The sequence below is a fragment of the Xyrauchen texanus genome, chromosome 23 (genome assembly GCF_025860055.1).
Source record: "Xyrauchen texanus isolate HMW12.3.18 chromosome 23, RBS_HiC_50CHRs, whole genome shotgun sequence".
Taxonomy (NCBI): Eukaryota; Metazoa; Chordata; class Actinopteri; order Cypriniformes; family Catostomidae; genus Xyrauchen; species Xyrauchen texanus.
Window position 1 is genome coordinate 12,166,860 of NC_068298.1, and position 17,488 is coordinate 12,184,347.

At 45.5% G+C, this 17,488-nt stretch overlaps 1 protein-coding gene across 1 annotated transcript in view; it reads right to left on the reverse strand.

The window, feature by feature from the left end:
• Window positions 1–17,488, reverse strand: part of LOC127617094 (5-hydroxytryptamine receptor 4-like) — a 172,476-nt gene that overhangs the window by 118,982 nt on the left and 36,006 nt on the right. The window contains exon 2 of the mRNA XM_052088978.1: window positions 8,472–8,553. Within this exon, the coding sequence (XP_051944938.1) occupies window positions 8,472–8,553 (82 nt within the window). The remainder of the gene's footprint in view (window positions 1–8,471; window positions 8,554–17,488) is intronic.

A 17,488-nucleotide genomic window follows, 5' to 3' on the forward strand; every position in this document is an offset into this window, starting at 1 on the left:
AAAATTTTGAAAAGACAATGTGTCCTCTAAGATCAGCTAGTATAATGATGATCTCACACTCAGACTGGGGTGTTGTGTTTCCTCATTTGAGGATTTGATGGCTTTGTTGGATACGCTAGAATTCAGAATCACAGAGAGCTGGATGGCAGCCGGATTTTCTAGCTTTACCATGCATAAGGCTTTTACTGGGGGACTGTCACAGAATTAATCTCTCTTTCTTTTTTCATTACAGTGCTTGCAAAGTGGCACTATGTTGATCTTATTGAAACATTCTGGTTAGTGTTTTTTCTAAACCCTTTATCATTAAACTATTCATTCAGCATGATCTGCTTAATGTACAGACTCCTTTCAAACTTTGTTTGTCTTAGGTGTTTTACTTAATACTTTTTGAATTGAAGTTTGAAAATCTCCCATTGACTTACACTAATAGAATGTAACTGACAGGGTTGACAAATATTTGCATACCAAATTGAGAATTGTCTATATTTTTACATGTATTTAAATACTACATTGATATTAGTCTATTTTAATTTATATTTAAACATTTATAGTTGTATTTATACTGTACAATGATTATGTGTTGATTCTTGTGTGCAGCTGACTAAAAACAAGATACTGTATGTGCAAAAATGGCAAAGACTTAAACCTAAGATAACCTAAAACTGTAACACTATTTCTTTTGCAGCTGTCACGAATGGTGTGGAAGCGGGACAAGACAGGCGAGAGGTGTGGATCCAAAAGCAGTTTTATTAAATAATAAGAGGAACACAAAACACTGGAACAAATTAAAGGTCCACGATGAGAAAATGAAATAAACACACGAACACGAAACATCCACGAACGATCAAACAAGGGAACAAGAGCAGGCATAAAACATTGGAAACATGGAACATCAAATACAACGACCGACAAGGGAATGGAGGAACAAACAGGGTTTAAATACACAAGGACACAATAAAGACTAAACGAGACACAGGTGAGAACAATGATGAGTGCAGGCAGTTAGGGAGGCCGGGAATTGTGGGAATTGAAGTTTTCTACACAGACAGTGAGACTCAGGGTGGACAACAGGGAAAACGTGACATGGAACGGGATCGGTGATGGGTGAAACGGAAAACACGGAGCAGACCACACGGAAACATGACATAAGTCAAGTCAAGTCAAGTGGTTTTTATTGTCGTTTCAACCATATACAGTTAGTACAGTACACAGCAAAACGAGACAACGTTCCTCCAAGACCATGGTGCTACATAAAAACAACAAAGGACCAACATAGGACCACATGAGACTACACAACGAAATAAAATACCTATATAAACTACCTATATATACCTATATAAAGTGCACGTGCAAACATGTGCAAAAAGTACAGGACAGTACAACAAATTACTGACAATGAACAGGACAATAGACAGTGCAGCACCGACCAGTACTCAGTAGTGCAAAAAGATGACAGTTTCTAAAATGTAAACATAACATACTATGAGATAGTGTTCTATGCACATAGCAGTTATTGAGGTAGCAGACAGTTATAAAGTGACAGTAATTAAAGTGCAACTCAGGACACGTGTGTGTCAAACCAGTCTCTGAGTATTGAGGAGTCTGATGGCTTGGGGAAGAAGCTGTTACACAGTCTGGCCGTGAGGGCCCGAATGCTTCGGTACCTCTTGCCAGACGGGAGGAGGGTAAAGAGTTTGTGTGAGGGGTGTGTGGGGTCGTCCACAATGCTGGTTGCTTTATGGATACAGTGTTTTTTGTAAATGTCTTTGATGGAGGGAAGAGAGACCCCAATGATCTTCTCAGCTGTCCTCACTATCCTCTGCAGGGCTTTGCGGTCCGAAACGGTGCAAGTCCCAAACCAGGCAGTGATGCAGCTGCTCAGGATGCTCTCAATAGTCCCTCTATAGAATGTAGTGAGGACGGGGGTTGGGAGATGTGCTTTCCTCAGCCTTCGAAGAAAGTAGAGACGCTGCTGGGCTTTCTTGGTGATAGAGCTGGTGTTGAGGGACCAGGTGAGGTTGTCCGCCAAGTGAACACCAAGGAATTTGGTGCTTTTGATGATCTCCACAGAGGAGCCGTCGATGTTCAGCGGAGTGTGTTCACCTTGTGCTCTCCTAAAGTCAACAACCATCTCTTTTGTTTTGTCGACATTCAGGGACAGGTTGTTGGCTCTACACCAGTTCGTCAGCCGCTGCACCTCTCTGTATGCTGACTCGTTGTTCTTGCTGATGAGACCCACCACGGTCGTGTCATCGGCGAACTTGATGATGTGATTCGAGCTGTGCATTGCTGCACAGTCGTGAGTCAGCAGAGTGAACAGCAGTGGACTGAGCACACAGCCCTGGGGGCCCCAGTGCTCAGTGTGGTGGTGGTGGAGATGCTGTTCCCGATCCGGACTGACTGAGGTCTCCCAGTCAGGAAGTCCAGGATCCAGTTGCAGAGGGAGGTGTCCAGGCCCAGCAGGTTCAGCTTTCCAATCAGGTGCTGGGGAATGATTGTGTTGAATGCTGAGCTGAAATCTATGAACAGCATTCAAACGTATGAGTCCTTATTGTCTAGGTGGGTGAGGGCCAGATGGAGGGTTGTGATGATGGCATCGTCCGTTGAACGGTTTGAACAATACGCAAACTGCAGTGGGTCTAGTGAGGGGGGCAGCTGGGTCTTAATCTGCCTCATGACGAGCCTCTCGAAGCACTTCATGATGATGGGTGTAAGTGCGACGGGACGGTAGTCGTTGAGGCAGGACACTGAAGACTTCTTTGGCATGGGGATGATGGTGGTGGCCTTGAAGCACGTTGGAACAACGGTGCTGCTCAGAGAGATGTTGAAGATGTCGGTAAGAACATCTGCTAGCTGGTCTGCACATCCTCTGAGCACTCTGCCAGGAATGTTGTCTGGTCCAGCAGCCTTCCGTGGGTTGACTCTACGTAGAGTTTTCCTCACATCTGCCGTGGTAAGACAGAGCACCTGGTCGTTGGGAGGAGGGGTGGACTTCCTCGCCATCACGTCGTTCTGCACTTCAAACCGAGCGTAGAAGTCGTTCAGCGCATCTGGAAGGGAGGCATCTTTGTCACAGGCAACTGATGTTGTCCTGTAGTTGGTGATGGCCTGGATGCCCTGCCACATGCGCCGCGTGTCACCGCTGTCCTGGAAGTGACTGTGGATTCTCTGGGCGTGTGCGCGCTTTGCCTCTCTGATTGCCCGTGACAGTTTGGCCCTAGCTGTTCTTAGGGCTGCCTTATCGCCTGCTCTGAAGGTGGAGTCTCGGGACCTCAGCAGCGTGCGCACCTCCGCAGTCATCCACGGCTTCTGGTTGGAGCGTGTGGTGATGGTCTTGGAGAAAGTGACATCATCAATGCACTTGCTGATGTAGCTGGTCACTGATGCTGTGTATTCCTCCAAGTTGGTAGAATCGCCATATGTTTCAGCCTCCCTGAACATGTGCCAGTCAGTACACTCAAAACAGTCCTGAAGAGCAGAGATGGCACCTGCTGGCCAGGTTTTCACCTGCTTCTGAAGCGGTTTTGTGCGTCTGACGAGCGGTCTGTATGCTGGAATTAACATAACAGAGATGTGGTCTGAGTAGCCGAGGTGGGGGCGGGGCTCCGCCCGGTACGCGCCTGGGATGTTTGTGTAAACAAGATCAAGCGCGTTCGCCCCTCTCGTTGCAAAGTCCACATACTGATGGAATTTAGGGAGCACTGTCTTGAGATTTGCATGGTTGAAATCTCCGGCGACAATAAACAGTCCGTCGGGGTGAGCGTTCTGCAGTTCGCTCATAGCCCCATACAGTTCACAGAGCGCTTCCTTAGCGTTAGCGCTGGGGGAATGTAAACTCCGGTTATGCAAACAGTGGTGAATTCCCGTGGTAGATAAAAAGGTCTGCATCTAACAGTCACAAGCTCCAACAGCGATGAACAGTAACTAGAGACTAGCATAGAGTTCTTGCACCATTCCGTGTTGATGTAAACACACAAGCCACCACCGCGAGTCTTACCGCAGAGAGCTGTATTTCTGTCGGCACGAAACGAGGCGAGCCCGTCTAGCTGAATGGCGGCATCCGAACTCTGTCGCTGAGCCACGTCTCCGTGAAAACAAAGACGCAGCAGTCTCTAAACTCACGCTGCGTAGCCTGCTGGAGTCGGATATAGTCCAGTTTATTGCCCAGGAGCAAACATTTGAGAGCAGGATAGACGGGAGAGCCGGCCGGCTAGGGTTTGTTTTTAGCCTAGCATGGACCCCGCCCTCTTTCCACGCTTCCGCTTTCTCGCACACCGCTTACGACGTCCTCTCCCCCGGCCACCGGCATCAGGCGACGCCGAGGGCTGGAGGCCTGGTCTCCGCAGCAAGCCGAGTACGCGTAGCGCCTCCTGCAGGTCATCATGCAGCTTGGTTTTTGCATGAGTCTTATATTTCTGTAGTGTCTGGTGATGGTAGATACGAACACCGGTTGCTCCGATGTCCATGTGTTGCAAAAGTCGGGCTTTTTTAACAAAAATAGCACCATTGTGGATCCGGAGTGGCCGCTGCGTGCTACCGCGCCGCCATCTTGGATCATAAACGTGATGGGTGAAACAGAGAACATAGGGCAGACAACACAGGAACGTTACATAGCCCCCCCTCAAATGGACCGGATTCCAGACGGTCCTAAGAAGAGACAGAATAGAAAAAATAAACAAATGTTCAAAGAGAGGGGGGCTGGACAAGGGGGAAAACAGACAGACCAAAGGGGCCACAAGGGACACAAAGACGGACTAAGGAGGCACAAGGGACACAGAGACAGACCATGGGGAAAAAAGGGGCAAATAGGCAGTCCACGGGGGCACAAGGGGCAATTAGGCAGTCCATGGGGGCACAAAGGGCAGACAGGTAGACCTGGGAGGCCGAGAGGGCAGGCAAGCAGTCTCTGGGGGTGTGTGAAGGGAACCGGGTCCAGTGGCCTGGGGGGCGTCCACCGGGTAGGGACAGGTTTAGGAGGCCAGGGAGGTATCGACTGGGCAAGGACAGGTTTGGGTGGCCCAGGAGCTGGCCACAAGGCAAGGGCCGGTTCAGGGGGCCTGGGAGGTGGCCATCGGACAGGGACAGGTCCAGGAGGCCTAGGAGACGGCCACAAGACAGAGACAGGTCTAGGAGGCCTGGGAGGTGGCCATCGGACAGGGACAGGTCCAGGAGGCGGCCTCAGGACAGGGACAGGTCCCGGGGGCGAAGCTGAGAGGGGCTCTGGAGACGAAGCTGAGGGAGGCTCTGGGGCCTCAGGAGGCAGAGCTGAGGGAGGCTCTGGGAGCTCAGGAGGCGGAGCTGAGTGAGGCTCTTGAGGCTCAGGCGGCAGAACAGAGGAAGGCTTAGGAGGCGGAGCCGAGGAAGGCTCAGGAGGCGGAGCCAAGGAAGGTTGCGCCGTAGGAGGCTCTAGAGGCGAAGCCCTGGAAGGCTCTGGAGGTGGAGCCGAGGGAGGTGGCGCCATAGGAGGCTCTAGAGGCGAAGCCCTGGAAGGCTCAGGAGGCGGAGCAGAGGAATTCTGCGCCATAGGAGGCTTTAGAGTCTCTGGGAGTAGAGCCGTAGGAGGCTCGGGAGGCGGAGCTGTATGAGGCTCTGGAATCTCTGGGTGAAGAGCCGTAGGAGGCTCGGGAGGCGGAGCCGTAGGAGGCTCGGGAGTCTCTGGGGCGGAGCCATAGGAGGCTCTGGAGGCGGAGGCCTGGAAGGCTCTGGAGGTGGAGCCGTGGGAGGTGGCGCCGTAGGACGCTCCAGAAGCGAAGCCCTGGAAGGCTCGAGAGGTGGAGCCCTGGAAGGCTCGAGAGGCTTGAGAGGCGGAGCCAAGGGAGGCTCAGGGGGCGGAGCCGCAGGAGGCTCTGGGGCGGAGCTCTGGAAAGCTCGGGAGGCAGAGCTCTGGAAAGCTCGGGAGGCTGAGCTCTGGAAAGCTCGGGAGGCTGAGCTCTGGAAAGCTCGGGAGGCTGAGCTCTGGAAAGCTCGGAAGGTGGAGCTCTGGAAAGCTTGGGGGGTACTGGCTCTTGGACGGTCATGGCCACTGGCACTGGCTCTTGGACGGTCGAGGCTACAGGCGCTGGCTCAGGGACGGTCGAGGCCACAGGTGCTGGCTCTGGGACATCGGAGGCTACAGGCGCTGGCTCACTGACATCGGAGGCTACAGGCGCTGGCTCACTGACATCGGAGGCTACAGGCATTGGCTGGTTGGCCGTGGTTAGCCTTTCTTCTCCTCCTCCTCCGGGCGGATGAAGTTAGCAGCGCTGGTTCATTGACCACGGCAGGCGTGGGGGTTGGCTCACTCACCGTGGCTGGCGAGGAAAGCCCAGAGGCGGGAGCTGGGATCTGGAGAGGTGGTTCCCCGGCAGCGAACTCCTCCAAGATGAGTCCCACGTACTCCCGCCAGGTGCAGTCTCCGGTCTCCAGGAGTTCCCACCACCGGTGTTTGGGAACACCGAACCGGTACGCCACCTTCAGAGTGTGGTCATCCCAGCCGGTGCAACTGGCCACGTTGGTGAAAAAAATAGGAGAACTCCCGGACAGTCAAGTCCGCCTGTGTCAGCTCCATGAGGAACCCTGCTAGATCCATAGTTGGTCGTTCGTTCTGTCACGAATGGTGTGGAAGCGGGACAAGACAGACGAGAGGTGTGGATCCAAAAGCAGTTTTATTAAATAATAAGAGGAACACAAAACACTGGAACAAATTAAAGGTCAACGATGGGAAAATGAAATAAACACACGAACACGAAACATCCACGAACGATCAAACAAGGGAACAAGAGCAGGCATAAAACATTGGAAACATGGAACATCAAATACAACGACCAACAAGGGAATGGAGGAACAAACAGGGTTTAAATACACAAGGACACAATAAAGACTAAACGAGACACAGGTGAGAACAATGATGAGTGCAGGCAGTTAGGGAGGCCGGGAATTGTGGGAATTGAAGTTTTCTACACAGACAGTGAGACTCAGGGTGGACAACAGGGAAAACGTGACATGGAACGGGATCGGTGATGGGTGAAACGGAAAACACGGAGCAGACCACACGGAAACATGACATAAACGTGATGGGTGAAACAGAGAACATAGGGCAGACAACACAGGAACGTTACAGCAGCCTTGCAAGCACTGCTATTTCCTTCTTTTTGTTTTCACATTCAGCAGTGATGTATATACCATCAGCACTTGGGGTGAAACAATTAACGTAAAAACAAAAGAGCCAAAAATAAATCTTATAAATATAGAGGGCTAAATTTCCGTTTTATCCAAATATCGTGAGAACACTAATTGTAATTGCAATTTTCATTCCAGCACAAAGCGCAAGTGGACGTGGGTGGGAGTGGGTGTATGCGCGCAAACTGTGTATGTAATGTATATTAATGAAGTGGCGCAAAGCTCAAATTGCTATTTTCCTGAGAAATTGGTTGTTGTGCCAAGATGTCTGAAAACCACATCTTAAATCAGCACAAAGTTTAAACTCATTAAATCACTGTTAATCCTAGCCATGATTTGTAAATACATGATAATGATTAATAATACTTAGCCCAACATTCTCTGTAATTTAATTTTCAAGAGTATTGGCAGGACAGTTAGACAGAGTGAATTATAAACTGCACAAGGATGTAGCAATGTAAAGCTTAAACATCAAACAAAGATGCACACACTGTACAAATCTGAGTATACTTGATGAACATGAGCGTGCCAGTTAGGCTGTGCGTGCATTATGTAAAAAGATCTTTATTTCAAAATCATGAATGTTTGAAAAAGTCATGATAATTCATTTAAATTTATCAAATCATTGGTCAAAAACAAAACAAAACAGAAATCAAATAAATATCAGCCAATAATAGTGATACAATATTGGTTATCGGAACTGTTTTACCCCTAGTTGGCACCTTGAATGTAAACAGCAACACTGTTTAAATGGCATAACTTATCACTGACAGCAGCAGGCCTGACAACGATATGTAGATGCTTCCATGAGCAGCGCACACTCAACGCTATTTATAACTGTCATTACTGTTTAGTGCTGTGAGACTCCAGTTATGTTACAGGACACTAACTAAGGGTTTGGGGGAAATGTAAGCATATACAGCAATGGAGAAAGTTGATGCCAACAAAGAAAGACCATATTTCATCTGTCCTGCTGTGCAAACAGGCCCAAACTCTCTGGAGACCTTCAAGTCCCCCTGATTCTGAAGCAGCTTCCCCAGCAATTCCATACAGCTTGCATTCCTTTGGATTCTTGAGGGAACCGGTCGCATTTACAGTAGTGACATTTAAAAAAAAGCAGGCCACTGAGGTGAACATATGGTAGTATGTCACTGCTGTGCCATTCGAGTGAATTCATGCAAAGGCCCCAGGCAGGGTTAAAATGCTTTTAAATGATTTATGCATGAACTGGGTCTATTTATAAGCTAACTTCGGCCTCAGGGTCGGATTGAACGTGTTAAGGAAAATGCAGATGATGGTGGTGGTGCTCTTACCTCTCATAGGTATCTACTTCCTCCATCTCAGGCATCTGGCCGGTGGAACTCAGATTCATGTACCCATAGATCCAGAGCGGCCCTTGAAAACAAGGAGAAACAGAGGTGTGGTCAAGCATCAACAAAACAGTGAGTGAACAGTGGTGATGGTGTGGTCAAGCATCAACAAAAGTAATTTTCTTCCATGTCTTGTTTTACAATAAAACATATCTAAACTCTTAAATCAAGAAAAAAGTATTTATCGTTATCAAGATTTTAAAGGGCTAGTACAGCCAAAAACGAAAATTCTGACACCATATACTTTCTGCCATGGAAAACAAAAGGAGAAATTATCCAATGAAAGTGAATACAGACTTAGACTGTCAGTCCCCAACATTCTGCCAAACATCTCTTTTTGTGTTCCAGAGAAGAAAGAAAATCATACAGGTTTGGAAGGACAAGAGGGTGAGTAAATAATGACAAAGTAAATGGTCTGCACTTATTTAGCGCCTTTTTAACCTTAACGGTATTCAACGCACTTTACACTGTGACTCATTCACCCATTCACACGCACATACACCAATGGCGGAAGAGCTGCCATGCAAGGTGCTAGCCTGCCATTGTTAGCAACTTGGGGTTCAGTGTCTTGCCAAAGGACACTTCGGCATGTGGAGTAGTGTGGGCCAGTATTCAAACCACTAACCCTGTGATTAGTGGCCGATCCGCTCTACCAACTGAGCCACAGCCACCCACAAAGTAAAATGTTTTGGGTGTACTACACCTTTAAGACTTCTTAAGATATCTTAATTTGTTTTCTAGTTTTAAGAATTAACTGCTGTTCTGGTGATTTAGTGTGTTGTGCTGTTGTGGTTTTATTTATACAGATGACAAAAATAGCTGTGTAAGTAAACTGGGTCAAGCTTAAATTTGAAAGAAAGCAAAATATATTCATTGCATCAGTGCATCATGTGTGTTATCTATTAACCTTGGGAACAATGTGAGACCTGTTGTAATGTGGCGAGGGAAATATATTGTTTTTATTGAATGTCATGTGTCACAGAGGAGGGTAAAAGGACAGATGCACTCAGCAGCTTATTTGTATGAAAACAGAACATGTGCTACCAAGACTTCAGGTAAAAAGGAAGAGGCTTCATAAAACCTCAATTATTATTGGTTTAACTCAAATACTCAACAAGCATTGCTGTATGCAGGAAGGTGTGGAGAAAGCAGAGTTTATGTTAGTTCCAGTGCAATAGCCAATAAATTCAAGGCTTGTGCAACACCTTGATTGCCATATTTGAAACCAAGTTTAACACATGGTCAGGTTTAAGCATGGTCAAGGTCAACTGCTTGACTGTCCTGGGTTTACTTTGTTGACAGTGGAGGTCACGTCTACTGTAATGTATTAGCAGTGAACTGCTTAAATGTGACATTCTAGCAATTTGTACAATTTTCTTTCTTCCATGGAACAGAAAAGGAGATGTTTAGCAGAATGGCCACACTTCTCTTGTCCATACAATACAATCATACAGTGACAAGGAACATCGAATTGTGCACTATATTTATAGTATACTTGTATGGTACTTGTAACAGTGTCTGTTACCATCATTGTATGGGGAAGAGCAATCTGGATATTCTGCTAAACATCTCCTCCACAGAACAAAAAAAGCCTTCTGGTTTGGAACAACTCAAGAGTGAGTAATGATAATATACATATACTGTAGATATGATAAGATAAATAGAGCTTTTTCTCTCTATTAAAACCTGTCAAGAGAACCAAATATCCTCAAGTATACCTTGGTGGGGCAGAACTATAAGCTCTTGAAAGTTATTTCACTCAAGTCTAAGGGCACATATGAGAGGTTTGATTCATTCTGCTGGAGAGAGCTCCTTGTCATATGAAATGTCTTCTGTTTTCATTCACATTTGAAGCAAAAAGATTTGCAACTGCAATAAGCATTTGGGTTGCCACACGCACAGATGTATATAAATCCATGCTTGTAGAGCAGTCTGGATATTCTGCTAAACATCTCCTCTACAGAACAAAAAAAGCCTTCTGGTTTGGAACAACACAAGAATGAGTAACGATAATATACATATACTGTAGATATGATAAGATAAATAGAGCTTTTTCACTCTATTAAAACCTGTCAAGAGAACCAAATAACCTCAAGTATACCTAACCTTGGTGGGCCAGAACTATAAGCTCTTGAAAGTTATTTCACTCAAGTCCAAGGGCACATATGAGAGGTTTGATTAATTCTGCTAGAGAGAGCTCCTTGTCATATGAAATGCCTCCTGTTTTCATTCACATTTGAAGCAAAAAGATTTGCAACTGCAATAAGCATTTGGGTTGCCACATGCACAGACGTATAAATCCATGCTTGTGCAATAACAGCAACACTGCAGTTGGGAGGCATGCCAACCTGAAGTGCAGAAAGAGAGAAAGAGAAAGGGAAGTCTGGCAAAGTGAACTGTGGCTGAACTGGTTGGATTCTCATCACTCTTTGATTTGCCTAGAAGGAGAATTTCAGAAGAAGCCCACAAAAAGGCAAGTTAAACCTTTACATCGGATACAACTCTCCCGGTGCCCAGACTGTCTTTTACATTCATGAGTAGACCACATAAACACCCAGTTCCACACAAATGACAACAGATACATACACCTGCAGCATTTTCAAAGTCACATTAAACTTAACAACGAGAATCAGATAGATTGAGAAGACACATTGTTTATAGAGGTGGGGAAAAAATGTATATGCAGTACTGGGTAGATTACTTCACAATTTTAAACAAGTACTGATTACAAATTACATGACTAAAATTGTAATTAGTAATGTAATTTATTTGATTACTGTTTTTTGGTAATCTAATCTGATTCATTTGGATTACGTCTGACCTACGCGATTATTAAATAATAATCGTCTGACCTGTCGCGATTATTAAATAATCATCTGTTTGCAGTTATTTGATTTAAACGCAGTTAATTAAGATATCATTGATTATTGTGAACCTCAAAATCCAATATTATTTTGATGCCAAAATAAGAGAATTTTAAGCAAATATATAAATGCCATCAAGGGCTGTAGAAAACCACCTTCATCTCGGTTGGAGGGACAGGCTCTATCGCGTCTTTGAGTAAGAGAGTAGCAATTTCCGCGCGCAGGGATTTGGCATGCTCGCCGTGTACTGCGGTAAAGCGGACGCCCATGAAAGGGGACGGAGGCCTGGCAAACTGAATTGCGTAAACGAGTCGAATGGTCCGGGCCAGCCAGCGTGATGGGTTGGGAAGTGAAAGCCAACCATCCAAGCTTCGTGCTAGGGGCACCAAGGGGCCGATTATTTTTGACGTACCCGGTGGGGCGGAGCAGGTAGTACGGTGTTGGGAGACGAGGACGCGTCCCGAGGCTCTGGTGCTGAGAAAGGACTCAAAGCACTTACCTTGCTCCGCACTCCCAGCAGGGACTGAGGTGACTGAGGAGAAGGTCCAGTAGAGGCGTCCTCTGGACTCGTCAGAACCGGCCAGCCAGGGCAACAGTCGTGGGGCTGAGGGCGGATGGTCCGCATCCAGCATGCCGGGACTGTTGGGGTGTGGTGGCAGAGTGCCGTGAGAACGGCATTTGCGGGCCAGGTGACCCAGAGACAAATTAAATAGCTGTTTTACTGAGAATGTGGGTACCGCAGCCCCATATCCTCCTGGCCCTCCACCGGGGGACGGAGTGGTCTGCTTACCCGCTCCGGAACTAACGTCTTGGTCCCTGGGTCGACCGTCTCTGGAGCACCTGGGAGCGTTCCGGGTCCTCGAGGGGGTCCGTGAGACGGGGGGCGTCTGCTTCCTGCGGGGTGCTCGACGCACGGGCTGAGAGCTGGGCCCGGGTTGAGGCGGAGCAGGGCGTTTCATCGCCGCAGGAGGACGCCCTTGGCAGACGGGGGATAGCCCATGGCTGCAGGTTTGCGGCAGGGCAGGATGTGCGAGATGGCCTCCGTCTGCTTCTTCATCGTGGAGAACTGCTAGGAAAAGTCCTCGACGGTGTCGCCGAAGAGGCCGAACTGGGAGACGGGGGCGTTGAGGAAGCGCACTTTGTCAGTCTCACGCATCTCGACCAAGTTCAGCCACAGATGACGTTCCTGGACCACGAGTGTGGCCATCACCTGACTGAGTGACTGCGCTAAGCCCTGTCCACCTGGGGAATCGCCGTGTACCCGTGGGCCGCTCCGCCATCGAGGGTAGTGAGAGCGGATGAGCGGGTGGCTTTATGACGTGTGGAGAGGGTGTGAGCGGCGCTGAGGCCAACCGCGATGGCTGTGGAGAGGATGGAGGGTTCCAGTCCAGCCCCATGCTAGCAGCGGCCCGGGCAAGCATACAGGACATCTGTGCGTCAGCCTCAGCCTGGGCATGCTGGCCCAAAGGCGGCAGCCCAGGGGAGTCATCAGCGTCAGACGGCGCGCTCTCCGATGCAGCGACAAGCTCATCCACCTCGAGCTCCAGAGGATAGGCATGGACAGGAGTCAAGGAGCATGGACGGGAGTCAATGAGCGTGCTGGGGGGTGGGTGGTCCGAGGGGGCGTACCCGGCAGAGCTGCACCCGCTGCCATCCCCAGATCGTCCTCAATCCCGTGGGAAGAAGGAGCAATGTGGGGGGCAGCTGGAGTGGCATGCTTTCTGTTGAAAGTGAGCCACGACCGAAACATTGCCATGGTTACGCTCTCGCAGTGAGAACATGAACCATCCACAAACGCTGCCTCGGTGTGATCGCAGCCCAGACACACAAGACAACGCCTGTGGCCGTCTGAAGCGGAGAGCACTCTACCGCATCCAGGAACTACACAGAGGCGGAAAGGCATCTTTAAAAAGATGCGTCCTGAAAAGGACGTTCAACACCGCTGTGCAAAGCTCTTTTAGAGGAAAATAATCTTTTATAGAGAAAATCACTCTTTTAAATAAACTAAAGCTGTTGAAGTGCCGTGCAGAGAAGGAGATAAGCCGCTGAAGTGCGCCGTAGATCCAACAGCAGGCAAAGCTCAGAGGAACAGGAACAGGTGTGTGACTCGCAGCTGACTACATACACGACCATCGGCTCCGAAGAAAATTTCTGAATGAACTCTACGTATTTCCCCGCTTTTATACCCGTATGTCCGGGGGCGGGGTATGCAAATACTGTCTGCCTACTTCTCATTGGCCTTTTTTCATAGATCAGAGGCATATTCAAGAGAGACCCCTAGTGTCGCTTCTTCGACACAAAGTCGAAATGAGTGACAGACAGGGAACTAATATCATTATCACTTCAATGGACCACAACCATAAACAAAGGCACGTCCCAAAAATTTCAATAAAAAAAAACTAAAAACTCTATGTGCTCACTCTTTTCTCTACTCAACCATGTTTTTTGTTCTGCTCTAACTGCTGTAATACGCTAATATACTCTTAAAACTTGGCATTGCAATTATGCATATATTGTTGGCTCTTGTATGATAACTGCTTGTGATGTTCCTCATTTATTACATTATTAATAAAAAATTAATCAATCCCTTGCCTATAACTCAGAGCCCTACGCTAACATTTTTGTAGTGGCACAATAAAAAGAATTAGGGAAATGTTATTCATAAGTATTTCAGTTTTTTAACATTAAAAGCATTATATAATCCAATAATGCTTATTGTTAATGTTATTCATGAAAGTTATAAAATGTTAAAGGAATATTCCGGGTTCAATACAAGTTAAGCTCAATCGACAGCATTTGTGGCATAATATTGATTACCACAAAAATTGAATTTGACTCATCCCTCCTTTTCTTTAAACCCAGAAAACATCTGGGTTCCAGTGAAGCACTTACAGTGGAAGTGAATGCGGCCAATTTTTGAACACTATAATACTTACTATTTCAAAAGTATATCCACAAGACGTAAACAATATGTGTGTTAACATGATTTTAATGTAATAAAATCGCATACAAATCTTTTCTGTGTAAAGATACAGCCAATTTTACAACTTTGTTGCCATGACGATGCAATGCCAACAAACCCTGAAACACTAAAATGACTGTAAAAATGACAATTTAAACAGCATTACAGCTCAAATAATACATGAGGTTATAAGTACAAATTGAAAGACATCAACCGCTGTCTCATCATAAGCGCTATTTTTCCCTTTCTGTGCAAATCAGTGAATAACAGGTGCAAGCCTCTCTTTCATGTTGTTTGCTGATGTGTTATGACGAATAAACCTTTCTGTTGCTATGTGCATGAGTTTGTAAAGAATTTAAGGATCTTAGTATCAGTCGAGAATGACGATTGTGCATTTGATACATCCATTCTTCAATCAGTTTTGTAGTGGGCGCTTGGTATTAGTATATGCTCTTTTCTACCATCTCACTCTGTCTCTGGCATGCACATAAATGTCATATCACTGCCAAGCTTTAAATTACACTCAGAATCGATCCAGAATTTTTTGAGAATGAATTCAGAATCATTGGAGAAAGAATCTTAATACATTGGAGAATACATTTTTTTCTCCCACCCCTAGAAAGAACAGTGGTTTACTGTTTTACATGTTTGTCAAATGGCCCATTCTTGTCTATGCGGGGCAGTTCCTCACCATAATAATCGGCAAAATTGACCATACTTTATTCCAACCATAAAAAGTTGGTTTAAACAAGAATAGGTTGGATGAAAATAATGAAACTGAAATGGTTCATTTGACTTGCCATTTGCAACCCCTTTACTTCCACAATCAGATGCATTTGAGAGAGAAATAATATGTTCAAAGAGAAAGAAATGTAGGGTGTGACTTAATTTTATCCATCAGATTTTATAACATCCTAGAATGGAGTCAGAAATTAGGGGAAGAGTTGAAAAAAGGGAAGTCCTATCAGAGCAGGAGTAAGAGTATTCGATTATGATAAAAGATGAATTTAAGTGGATTAGCGTAATGTGCACTAAATCATTGAGTATGTGCAATAAAAAGGTAAATAATTTAAAAGTAACAAACACAATCTTAAACTCAATATATTGTTTTCTTCATTACCACCAACAAATTTGGAATGGATGCTTTAAACACCTGTTTTCCAATAGTGCAAGAGACTAATCAGAGAAGCAGGAAATTCTTTCAAGCCCGCTATTCACTGTATGATTTTTTTGTACTTTAGTATTGTTTATTGTCAGACTGAACAAAATGAAAGCATTGATAAAACCATGGCACACTGTGTAACATTATATCAGACTGTACGATACACATCATAGCCGAATGTTGTCCCAATCGTCCCGATTATTGAACTCGCATCACAGGAGCATTGCGGAATAGATACGAAACGGCGAGATTTGCCCACCCTGGATGAGCATTTTTTTAAGCATTTCCATTGCTCTAATACCACACCATCACGAGCATATGCTATCATATAAAAAGAAAGATGGATTTGTCAAATAGGCCTATAATAAGACAACCTGATCATAAATACAAAGATTTGGTGATAAAAAATTACAGATGTTGAGAATGAAGTGGGAGAGGTAGACTACAGTAATAATTAGCTACCCCAAGCAAATAAAAGACTTGTGGACTGAAAAATAACAAACTTCTTGGTTCACATTGGGGAAAAGCAAAAAGTTGGGTTATAGTACACCTTTGTCCTCTTTTAGATTAGTAACCTATAGGACACGCAATATTCCCAAAATTCGTGCAGGCTAATAATATATCACACTCACGGTTTTCCTGTGGATAATGCACAAACATGACATAGATTTCTATAATTGTATCCAAAGTCCCATTAATACTTACCAATATAAATAGCTGTGGTGTGAATCTTAACTAAAGAAGTTTACGGACGTTTAATGTAAATTTGTTAAAAAGTAAAATAGTAATTAAAATGAAGTTGTAAAGAAAATGCATGATAAAAGTAAAAAAAAAGTGTTTATTTTTCATTTTGTAGCCTAAGCTCTGTATTTATTTAATTAAGAGAATAATGCTTTCATATTGCTGAAGTGTTACACTTTCTGCAAGTATTTTCTGCTTATATATTTAATAAACTTTTAATAAAATTGAAAAGAACAAAAACATTGAAAGACCTTGAGTAGAGTGATAACTGGGCACAAATGTTGCTATGGTGGAGCAAATGCGGAGCAATTTTTTTTTTTATTTGGATGCGAGAGGAGAGGAATATCTCATCTGGTTGTCGTAATAGCAGTCACACTATATGGCTGCAATGCTAAATTTCAGACCCTGCCAAAACTTCGTTGGAGGCTAAAGATCATCGAATAGGCTATTAATCGGCTGTCGGTGAACAGGTCATACTGAATGTTGTAAGATTACATATTTTGCCCTACGACAACACAAATCCTTTAGGATTCCCGAAATGTGTCTCAGACTGCAGAATCGTGGACAAAAATGTACAGTGTGCAAGGCTTTACACATATACAGTGAGGAAAATAAGTATTTGAACACCCTGCTATTTTGCAAGTTCTCCCACTTAGAAAACATGGAGGGGTCTGAAATTGTCATCGTAGGTGCATGTCCACTGTGAGAGACATAATAATAAAAAAAAAATCCAGAAATCACAATGTATGATTTTTTAACTATTTATTTGTATGATACAGCTGCAAATAAGTATTTGAACACCTGTCTATCAGCTAGAATTCTGACCCTCAAAGACCTTTTAGTCTGCCTTTAAAATGTCCACCTCCACTCCATTTATTATCCTAAATTAGATGCACCTATTTGAGGTCATTAGGTGCATAAAGACACCTGTCCACCCCATACAATCAGTAAGAATCCAACTACTAACATGACCAAGACCAAAGAGCTGTCCAAAGACACTAGAGACAAAATTGTACACCTCCACAAGGCTGGAAAGGGCTACGGGGAAATTGCCAAGCAGCTTGGTGAAAAAAGGTCCACTGTTGGAGCAATCATTAGAAAATGGAAGAGGCTAAACATGACTGTCAATCTCCCTCGGACTGGGGCTCCATGCAAGATCTCACCTCGTGGGGTCTCAATGATCCTAAGAAAGTTGAGAAATCAGCCCAGAACTACACAGGAGGAGCTGGTC